The sequence below is a fragment of the Nanorana parkeri genome, unplaced genomic scaffold (genome assembly GCF_000935625.1).
Source record: "Nanorana parkeri isolate BGI_ZX_2015 unplaced genomic scaffold, ASM93562v1 scaffold494, whole genome shotgun sequence".
NCBI lineage: Eukaryota > Metazoa > Chordata > Amphibia > Anura > Dicroglossidae > Nanorana > Nanorana parkeri.
The window spans coordinates 60854-72215 of NW_017306762.1; the positions used below are offsets into that span (position 1 = coordinate 60854).

General features: G+C 43.8%; 1 protein-coding gene across 1 annotated transcript; it reads right to left on the minus strand.

The window, feature by feature from the left end:
- Positions 1 to 1519: 1519 nt before the first annotated feature.
- On the minus strand, positions 1520 to 9981 carry LOC108790716. Its single transcript, XM_018561028.1, has 4 exons — positions 9650 to 9981; positions 7114 to 7218; positions 4398 to 4467; positions 1520 to 1972 (listed from the first exon to the last, which is right to left on the minus strand). The coding sequence occupies exons 1-4, from the start codon at positions 9950 to 9952 to the stop codon at positions 1680 to 1682; spliced, it is 771 nt and encodes a 256-aa protein (XP_018416530.1). The 5' UTR covers positions 9953 to 9981; the 3' UTR covers positions 1520 to 1679.
- Positions 9982 to 11362: the final 1381 nt, after the last annotated feature.

Here is an 11362-nt window from a genome sequence, read left to right on the forward strand (position 1 = left end):
TGCCCTCATTTAGCCCTCAAAAAGGTAGTCAGATCCCCACACTAAATTCTGCAATAAGTCCTAGCAGCAAAATATTTCCCAGTCGTTTTCAGCAGCTTTTTGCCTATTTATAAAGCTGAGAGGTGGCATTACATCACTATTCTTCAGCACTTTTTGGCTCTCAACATGTTTGCCTATTTTTTTTTTGTCTGCTTCAAAGATTGTGTACATGTGTGTTCAAGTCAGAAGCAAGTCAAATGCAGCATATTTGCAGGTAAAAATTGTTTCCATTGGTGACCATTCTGAGTTGCTTCTGACCTGATTTTGTGTACATTCACATGTGAGAAAATAGTGTGAAGGAGAAAAAGCAGATGTTTACCCAAATTTATACTGCTCCATATGAGGTTAGTCAAAGCTCCAAACCACCTTAGTGTGGATTCTAAGGGCCCATTCACACCTCAGCCAGATCAGTTCCAGACCAGACCAGATTGTTTGCGGATTCAAAATGCATCCTAATGTATCCCTATGCTATTTCTGGCCTCTGTTCACACCAGCCCAGTCCATTCTAGACCAGACCAGACAAATACTGCATGTCTTATTTTGTCTGGTCTGGAATGCACTGGAACTGCAGCAGGTTCACACCATTTTCCGGACCAGATCTGGTCCAGAAAATGGTGTGAACCTGCCCTAAAAGTGAAGAGTTTTCCATGGAGTAGGGTCCAGCTAGAAATGATAATTGTGCCAAAGCAGGACCATAAAATATTTACCGTTTATCTGGAGTTGCTTCTGCAATATAGCGGTGCACTTCCCAGTATGTAAAAGTGCCTAGGCACTCATATGCCTACATCCTCATAGCTGTATATCTGCAGTGTAACATCTAAGGCACTGCTGCCGCTGACTGCTAATATCAGGCAACTTGGTGAGGTCACTGCTGTACTGCTCAATGTTCTCCTTGCTGGAGACTCCGAAATGCAAAGCAATACCTCTACCAAGATGGCTGTCTCTACACACACTACACACGAGACACAGTGCAGAACAAGACATGGTTATTCAGTAATGAAGAAAGATCAGCTTCAGGTAGAATACAGGCAATACTGGTGACTTGTCCGTTGTTCTATGTCTGCCTTTTATAGGGCACATCGTTCGGAGTTCAGTTCCTCTTTAAAAACTCAAGACAGAAGCAAACAAAAACAACGTCCTTTTAAACAAGTCCTAATTGTGTGCGATCCATCCACCATTCTTCAACAGAATCTGGAGAAAGCTAATGTAATTGTTTTCCTGTCTCTGACAGCTTTTCAGGCTTTTTTTCCTGCCATTCACCACTACCATGGCCATTGTTTTACAAGGTGAAAATGCAATTTTGTGGAAAATAGGGTGAAACAAACCCTAAAAAATGATGGCACCCCTTAGAAGGCTTGGTGAGTTATAAGCAGCTGCCATGTGCTTCAACCTAACAATTTTCACCCACAATGAAAGCATTAGCTTTAGGAGGAGAGGCTTACTGAAACTGCGTAGGCTTACCCAAAGGGTGATTTCTGTAACAGTGAAGAAGTTTTACATTCACAACAGTACAACGGAAGATCTTCCTATAAATAGGTGGAGGTACGGTTGGCACAGCAGTACACAGATGATTGTCAAGTCACATTCCGATGGAAGCTGTATTGAATCTACAGACATGAAATTATTGTGTTCTGTTCTTCTTAATGATCTACTTCCAGCTGTGTGTCCACGTACTGGAAATGGGCGCCATCACACAGCACAAACTGAGGGTTCTTCCTCCTCCACACAGTGAACGAATCAACATGACCTGGCCAGTTGGGCAGCCGTATCCTCTGCACACAGCAGAAATCCTCAGCCAATGCAAGCTGGAAGTCGCGCGACGTGGACTGCCCCCAGGGATTGGAAGACAATGTTTCACCGAGCAGTTCACCAACGTGGAACACCGTGTGTCCCCTGAAGTAAGTCAGACAGTCCAGAGAAAAATGGGAAGATTCTGGAAGAGAGGAGACACTGTGAGCTAAAACTCCATACACATAGACAAAGATTAAGATCAAGTGATGTGTATTGACTGTGCAATGCTTGTAAGTGATTAGAGAGAGAGAGAGAAAATGAATAACTATACAAAGCAAAATAGTTCTTAAAATATTAAACATTGATATGATTATTTACATCAAGCGGAGCTTTTACTACGCATTTATAAAAAAGCCCTGAAAACAGGCATCATAAGACGGCACTCTGCAGTTGTTCCTCATGCCTGCCAAGCATTCCCCAGATGCCAGGGCTGAATGGTATATCAGCGCACAAGCAGAGTTTCCGGAGATGAATGGTGCCTGCAGCATCTGCATAGCATTAGTACTGTGATTCGGGTGAGTGCCAAGGAGGAATGCAAAATGGGAAATTTGCTGAGCCTGTGTCTGTGGATTAAAGATTAAAAATGCAGTGTTTTTTGCAAATGTGATAAGGCATGCATTGAGTACTCTATTCCTTTGGCTGGAAATAACACTTACAACCATAAATCTCTGCTGTTGCTACTGTTGCATTCAGCTTTAGATCAATGTGTATTGTTCAAACTCAAATCCTGAATTCTGTAAAGGAATGAATAGAGAATAATGGGGGGTGGGCATGTCCCTGCAGCATTTGGGTGGGGGTATTTGATGACTATCTTATCAAACTACATTGCAAGACAAAGGCAGATTAAAATACACACTGCTGGACTGATGGATGCCTCCAAGGCTGGATTGCTGGGTCCTCATCTTTCTGGTCATTGCAATTATGTTGGTGGAGTAATGTGCTATGTACTTACAGTTCCCTAACTCTAGGTCCCAAACCTAGAACCGAACTGCTAGCAGAGTAAGGTGACAGTTTACCCCACTGTGTGTACTGACCCAAAGTGGGCAAACTTTCTCTTTCAGCCTCTTGTTCCCCAGCCTCAGCATGCCTTTGTGGCTACGACATCTAACCCTAAACAAACCTGTCAGTTGGGGTATGAGGTACGTGACACAAACCAGTTAGCCTAAGGGGACAAGAATAAGTCCAGCTTTGGATGTCTTCTTATAGAAAGTCCAACAGGAACTGTATTTAGGAAGCAGCATTTTTTTGTCACAGTGTTATAGTTGCTATACTGGTGCTAAAGAGTGTTCTGCACATGTACACATTTTAGTCAAAGCCTAAGTTTCCCTTTCATATATTGCATGCCATTTCCTGTTGTCATTAAAATAGATTTTATTTGTATTATGATTTGAAGTACAGGCTGGAAAATCCCAATATGATCATGACACGTGTAAATACTGCCCTCTACTGATCATATTTACAGCACTTCTACCCAGGGACAGCTGGATTCTTGTTGCTCCTTAAATGAAAGCATCTATATCCCATGTTTATAGTCCATGCAAACTCTAAGCCCAGCAATATGTATGATGAATGATATACATTATATATAGTACACCAGGGCTCAAAATTTCAAGTCCTAAGTTACTAGCCAGGCCTTAATAGTTACTCGCCACAAGTTGTCCCACTAACCCCTACCCTGCCCCGGTACTCAGCGGTGTGACGCAGAGTACAGAGATCAGTAACAACGCCGAGTACAGAGACCGGCGGCGCGATGCACAGTACAGAGACCGGCGGCGCGATGCACAGTACAGAGACCGGCGGCGCGATGCACAGTACAGAGACCGGCGGCGCGATGCACAGTACAGAGACCTGCGGTGTGATTCACAGTGCAGAGACCCAGTGGCGTAACCAGAGTAACCGGCGCCCGGGGCAGGACAAACTTTTGCGCCCCCCCTGTGATATGTGGGGGTGTCTAGGTACAATGAGAGCATGCTGGGACATGTTGTAATTGAACTACAAGTTCCAGCATGCCCTCATTGTCCATGTACGCCCGCCAAATATGACCCAGGGAATAGTAACGAGCCGATTAGCAGGCTCCTGTCCTCCTTCTATGCAGTGGAGCCCGGGTCCCTGAAGGGAAGGAGCCTGCCAATCAACTGGTTATCATGGCAAGTGGACCGTTACATTTGTTTACTTTTTAATCACCTTTTTATTTAAATGTAATAATGTTTTATTATTTTTTATTCATTTTTTAAAATTGTATTGATTTAACAATTTTTTTTCACTTAACTCTATGGCTATCACACAGGAGCTAACAATCCCCCGTGTGATAGCATTTGGAGGTGACAGATATACAGAGGCCGGCGGCACAGTACCAGCCTAAATTTGAGCACTGTGGGTGGTTTTCTGCAGAACTGCCGTGCGTAGTTTGCTCTACTGCGAACAGTTGTTTGCAGTTTGAGCAATTAATTACAGCATTTTGTGCACAATGACGGGCACATTTTGGAAGTCAGGATCATTGCCTTTCCTGCTTAGTTGCATACTGTTTTTAGAATAAAAAATAAGGACAGTTTCAAGAGGTGACTTACCATCTGCATCCGGCCAAGCAAGTAACAAGGCTCTGTCTGGGTAGCTCTCTAGAAGTTCAGGACCTCCAGTCTAGACATAATAAGTTGTATGTTCAGTAGCTGAATCTGGGTCCTGTAACCAGTGTGACAATAAAAATAATAATACCAACACACAACGCATGCAACAGAAAGGCATCTAATGAGTCCTTCCAGCTTGTATTAATTATTACATACTGCCAATAACAATGGGCGTTCATTCATGTCCGATAGGGGAGCAGAGGAGGATGTTACCCATATCCACCAAATGGCAAAGGTTGTGTGTTTAGTATAGTTTTGAAAATGAAAGTAGTCTGTATCATAAAAGATGAACATTGTTAATCAACATTTGATCAAATAAAAGAACAGAATATTAAATAACAAATATGAGAGATGCAGTTGGTTATCGGATGTGGTTGATCAATGCTGGGCACTATATGGGAGCAGTGGGGATTGGAGGGGACACAGAGCTGATAAAACACCGGCTCCCAGTGAGGAGGAGAGAACTGAGGGATCCACACCAACTAATCAATAATGAGAATGATTGACAGCTATTCTCATTATTGATTAGTTGGTTGCAGCCCTACTTATGTCCCATGCTTATCAGCTCCATCCAGTGGCCAAAACACAGTATTACATTACATATACTCGACCTGAAACAAAAATATTTATTACATACATTAGACTTAAATAGAAAATATATCTAACAATTTATTTTTTTCCGCATAGAACAAACGTTTAGAAAGACTCCTAGGCCTTTAAAGCAAACCCACCAGTGACTTTAGAAGTCTGTATTAATACATTTCTGTCATTTCAGGGTGTATAGTAAAAGTGTAATTTAAAAAAACAAATCTGAACATGTTCTCACTGAAATAGTCCTTGAACTTGTAACTAGTGACTGGGCTGAGAGGTGCAGTCTGGGAGAATGATGTCATCAATCTGCTGCAGGTAGGAGGAAGATTTTTCTTAGTCTTCCCTCTCTCTGATCTGTGTGAAACAACATGTGTACACAAAGCCAAGAACCTTAGCTACTGCACAGGCACCAGGCTTTACAAAATTGTGGATTATCTATGGGCCAACATCGGAAAGGTGGTTGTCTAACCTCAAAATGGAACTGCGCTTCTGAGAAAAGCAGACTGTCAAGGGGAGTACTGTACTTTCGCTGGCAGGTAATAAATACCTGCAATACACATTACTTATATATAGCAATATAGCCAGCACTAGGACACATTTAGGAAATAGAACTTTCCTCTATGCATCCATTATTCAATAAGGTTAGTGACAGCTTTATTAAAAACTACTTCTCATAAATTTTATAAAAATCATTTAAATGAAGCATAGTAATCCATGAATCTGTTGTTGGATTTCAGGGAGGGAATATGTAAAATGCTTTGGTGGATGTCAGTCTGGAGGAGTGCGCTTTCCTAAACATGTTGTATTTGCATACAGATTGCCTTAGATATCACCCTTGACGATTCAACTCCATATGTGTTCATTCAAACTGCCGCACTTAAAAAAAAAAGTATGGCATGCAGTACAACCACATCGCACCAAGGTGTGCCCATAGAACATAATGAAATGTCACCTGTGACATTTCAATAAAGTTCTAACAAAAAAAAACATAAAAGAAATGGTGCGATGCAGCTCGATAGACTGAATTGGCACTGTCCGGGCACACGCACACCAGCAGCTGTGTGGTTAAGTGGCTGCAGGTGTGAAAAAGCCCTAAAAGAAGTGAAATCTACTGAATGAAATGGGGTGGGCCAGGGACAGTCAGGCTGGGGGGGAAAGTGCCAGATGATGCTGGATATCCTCCAGCCAGGAAATGAGGTGGGTTCTATGTGACATTCTTCTAATGTACACTATGAGAAGCTCACAGCTAGCAGTGAAATCAAAGTAAGCAATTTCAGGATAGGACAGGAGCCGGTATATCTGTGCAAGGCTGAAGGTAAGGCTGGAGTTCAGCTTTTACTTGAGCAGTAGATCCCTTCTTGCAGTGCCTTGATGACAATTAACCATCACCCCCAAAAATGTTCAATAGTTATCTAATCCTATCCTACCAAAATCACAGGCAACAAACAAGAATTATCTACTGTATATGGCTACTTCCAGATGAATGTAGAACAGAGGGCCAGAGCAATTGGAACATTGAAGTATCCAATGCTTGTATTCTTCAGCTTTAGCTATAGGCTCGTATGATCAATTAAGTGGACAACCTGATTAAGACGCAGCATGGAATGGAATATCTTATATTTACACAGATTTACAAAAAAAATCACACAAAATATCAGCAACAGTGTACATCACTTGATGGATATAAATGAACGGAATACATTCAGAGACACCGTAAATAAGACAGGAACTAAGGTGTGCGTGTTACACTGAAGAGTCCTATTGGAAAGGTTTAGGCTGGATTCACACATTTGCCGAGCATTAATGTGCATTATGTCGCATGTTAACATTGCGTTTACTTGAATGTGATACCTAACACACCAAAACGCACCATAGAAGGTGTGTGCACTGTTTTTTGTAACACAACTCAGGGTAGTGCATTACTGTGTACTGTGCATGAATGAGACAGTAGCGCACCAACGTAACGCACAACAGTGTGAACTGGGCCATACAGACACATGGAAGACACAGTGTAATGGTGTAAGCTGTACATGCTCATTCCCCAATCCTTTTATAGCAGTCATCTTACCAATATCTCTGTGTAGCGCATCTCAGGTGGAAAAATGCAATTTTGGTCAAAAGCAACCACATCAAGTCCACGATTCTGCAGTAAAAATTCCCAGTAACCAGTGCCCTGGACATAGAAAAGACACATTTACAACAGAGAAGCAAAATACGCAGAGCACTATAACATTCATAGCATGTCAAGAATCTAGAACTATGGCCACCTTCTGCTTCTTCTTCACCTTCTTCTTTCTGCTGAAATGTTTTCCTGGGATAATGAGGAATTTGCAACACAACATGCGTCTCTGCAGCAGGAGATTTGTGGGGGGGGGTTAGTCCTTGCTCCAAACCTGGGTCTAAATGCAAATTATATTCTCATTTAGGACTAGCATAATGACTCCATTGATAAAAGTAATGGAGTGCAAAAAGTCTCTTAGACAGTTTGTGTTGCCTCTCAGCAATAGATGGTCCCTTTGAGTCATGGGAAAATGAAGAAAGTCTGCCCATACAGTGTAAATGGTGCTTCGATGTACCCTGTTTCCCCGAAAAGAAGACCTACCCCGAAATTAAGACCTAGTACCATTTCGGGAATTGCTAAAATATAAGACCTACCCCGAAAATAAGACCTAGTTGTGACCATTCCCTGGGCCGGTGGTGGTATAAGGGGGAACTTGAAGAGCCGCGGGAGAGAATCAGTGGTGCCAACGAGGCCAGCGCTAGAGGAAGCGAGGCGGCAGCGCAGGGAGCAGAGCCGCATAAGCCAATGTTTCCTCTATAGCGCTGGCTCCTGTCACAGGCGGAGTGATACCAAATGCACTCTGCCTGTGAGGAGCCTGGTTACCAAATTGCTCTTGGAAAGGTATGGCACCCCTGATTGCCCTGATCACCCTATTCTTGACTTTGCCATTTTGGATTATTTAATTTGGATTTGCATTAAGTTTGGATTATGCATTAAAAAAAAAATGACCTACCCCGAAAATAAGACCTAGTATGTTTTTTTGAGTATAAAAATAATAATAAGACAGTGTGTTATTTTCGGGGAAACACGGTATGGGTCTGATATGACCACCTTCAAGGCAAGGGAGGGTGCCCACTGCTAGAGTAGCTTTATGTGTAAGCTCACACTTCAGGCACGGTGTCTGTGCATTTATCACACAGCACACTAGGTGCACTGGTGCATTGCCTTCCAATTCATCCTGAATCACACCTCACTTCCTGGCAGGTATAGCAATAACGTGTTGCTGTGCAGTGAAAAAAAAGAAATTACAGTTGCACTATTTTTTTTACACCACATGGGAGGTGTGTTTGGGTGCTATTCAGGAAGAATGGCAACGCAACAGTGCGCCTGACTGCAGCACTGTGCAACAGCACGCCACGTACACAGACACTGTGTCTCTAGAGCAATACTATGGTGTGCACTGACCCTTATTCCTAGAGTTCAGCTTGAAGCATCACAGCTCTCATGTTATTATAACTGGCCCCTTTTTGCTCGCCCCCCGCCCCTCCCCCCAGGGCTCCCCCCCCCCCAGATGTATGCCATGGCTTACTCTACCCAGAGAGTTCCTGTATAAAAGACCTTTCATCAAAGTAGAAATGAAATCCTGCAGCAGAACAGTGCTTTTACATTTTTACAGCCGTATCCAACCCTTGGTCTCTTGTCTGTGGCTGTCCAGCCTGCTGACCTGTGCTCTGTTGTGGCTGGCTGACATTTGATGCAGCAAGCCATAGCCCAGCGCAGGTAGGCGATCGGTCTGTGTGCAGCATCCTAGAAACCAATAATGGCAAGGCTCCACCTTTGCAGTCATTGGTTGCTAGGACCGCTGGGTGATCCTAGCAACCAATGACATCAGGGGTCCTCCTCTGCAGTCATTGGTTGCTAGGACCGCTGGGTGATACTAGCAACCAATGACATCAGTGGTTCTCCTCAGCAGTCATTGGTTATTAGGACTGCTGGGTGGTCCTAACAACCAGTGACACGTCAGCATCATGGGTGTCCTCCTCCAACCTCTCCTCTAGCTCCCGCCTGTGGCGTGTTAAAAAAATAAAAATAACATATTGGGGGGGGGGGGGTGGAGTTGGGCATGTGTATTACAAATTGTGGCTGCTGCCCCCGGCCCCCTTTACAGCAGTCCAGTGGCTGGCTCATGCTCCGTGAAGTCGGCTGATTCAGCCAGCCACTCGTACATACTGTTTACTGAAGTTATGTGGGGACAATAATGTTTCATTCAGGGACACCTATGCAGTGCCGTGCAATGAACGCATGCTACCATACAATGCACCTCCCATGTGTTACAGTGCAGCAGGTGTGCTGTATGCACTACTTTTTTTCAACCGCAACGTTGCGCTGTAAGGCATGTTAATCATATGAGATACTAGGACTGTTGTGGAGGGCCGAATCAATAGAGGAGGACCTCCACAGCAGTCCCAGTTTCTCATGTGGTCCCTCGAAAACAATGAGTTGACCCTATCCGTGCAATCTGTACCCACTCGGGCAGGCCCTTGCACTACAATCAGATCGCACAGTGTATGGGCAGCTGGCCCCAAGTTCCGGGTGTACTCACAGCTCCTGCAGACACCAGGGGGAAGTGCAGTGTACACAGCAGGTCCAGCACCTGTGGACTGGGCACAGAGAAGGAGAAGAGGATCTGCAGGTGCTGACAGCTCGATTCCTCCTCCAGGCTCCGCAGTAGGTGGAGAAGTTCTTTCCTGCGGGGGGCAGGCAGCAGGGGGTCGCAGAACCTGTGCACATCTGGAGGCAGCTGCATCAGCTTCCACCGGAACAGCTCGTAATACAGATTCTGCCCCTTGTGCTTCCTCTGCTCCAGAGTGTCCCAGCGCAGCGCGAAGGCCATGGAGGCAGCCATCCCAGTACTGGCCCCGTCCGATCAGCCCGGGAAGGGAGGGAGGGTGGGGGGCAAATTCAAAGCAGCGCCTCTCCACGGAGAGCTAGAGGAAGTGAGAGCCGAGGAAGTGACTTGGAGGAGCCGGCAAAGTCAATGCTCTGCTACCACCTGCTGGACGTTGTTGGTACTACACTCAGTAAACACCCCATCCTCTGCTGTGGGTACAGTGATAATGGTGGGTGGAAGTGTTGGCACACAAATGCCATGTTCCTGCTTCTACTGAACTTTTAAAGCAACCTGTCTTTTAAACATAACAAATTTACCTGCAAAATAAGAGAGTAAATCTATTCTTCTGTTCTCCATGGTCTATGTGTGTGTTGTAAAGTAGCCACCACTCCAAGCTTTCTCCCATGGAGGACTACACTCTCAATACAAATTAGTAAATTAAACATGAGATTGTAGTCCATCGTGAGAGCGAGCTTGGAGCGGTGACTACTTTATAACACACACAGGGACCATGGGGAACAAGAGTAGCCACCCTCCAGAAGGAAGGGCAGTGTCAGCATCAATTCAGAGATGATTTGAGGATCTACAGCCGAATGATATACAAATAAGATACATTTTTGTTAAAAGTTAAAGTGCTTGAATGTAATTTTAGGATTTAACTCCTGGGTTTGGTGTCACTTCAATGTCCATACCAATCAGAAAGGTGGCAAATGTATAAACCTATTGTGTAAAGACAACATTGACATTATAATCAGAACTGCAGGATATTTTTTACGGGATGGGAATAATGACAGATTTGTATTTCCCTTATCCCTTTCCCATTACGGGTTTATTACTGAAATTATTCACCGTTGCTGCTTTTAGTAAACAGTAACCTACAAATCATGTCTTCTCATATCCAGGTAAATAGAAATAGTTCAGTTCTACTGTATTAGTTGTCAATAAAATATGGTAAATAAAAGGATAATAGTGGAAAGAAGATGTATTTGTTAGTTCTATTTCAGTAACTTTATGAAGCACATTATTGCTTCACAACTGGTCCCTGACAACTGGCAGTCAGATCACAGTTAATCTATGGTCACCCAAATGAGCACAGATATACATTATATACAGTGGCGGACCTATGGAGCAAAGGGCCCTGGTGCAAGATTTTTTTCGGGCCCCCTGCAGCCCCCCCAAAAAACAAACAAACCCCCCAATCCAGACCCCCTGAAGCAGCCACAAAAAAAATTAAGTTGGAAAAATAGAAAAAAAATAGCATTGTTGTATAAAGTACTGCTGAGATTTGCAGTCCTCTATAGAGGGTCCCATTATGCATTTCTGCAATGCAGAATGGCACCTGCTATAGAGCACTATAAATACCAACTGTACTTTATACAGCATGTCCATCAGTTGGGCTACAAATAATAATCATTTTATTTAATT

What these genes read in the sequence shown, in the direction of transcription:
- LOC108790716 (XM_018561028.1), bottom strand. Translation starts at nt 9,952, where the DNA reads ATGGCTGCCTCCATGGCCTTCGCGCTGCGCTGGGACACTCTGGAGCAG. An exon ending in TGCGCTACACAGAGATATTG is followed by an intron (nt 4,468 to 7,113) that starts GTAAGATGACTG and finishes TATTATGTCTAG; the next exon opens with ACTGGAGGTCCTGAACTTCT. An exon ending in TGCTTGGCCGGATGCAGATG is followed by an intron (nt 1,973 to 4,397) that starts GTAAGTCACCTC and finishes CCTCTCTTCCAG; the next exon opens with AATCTTCCCATTTTTCTCTG.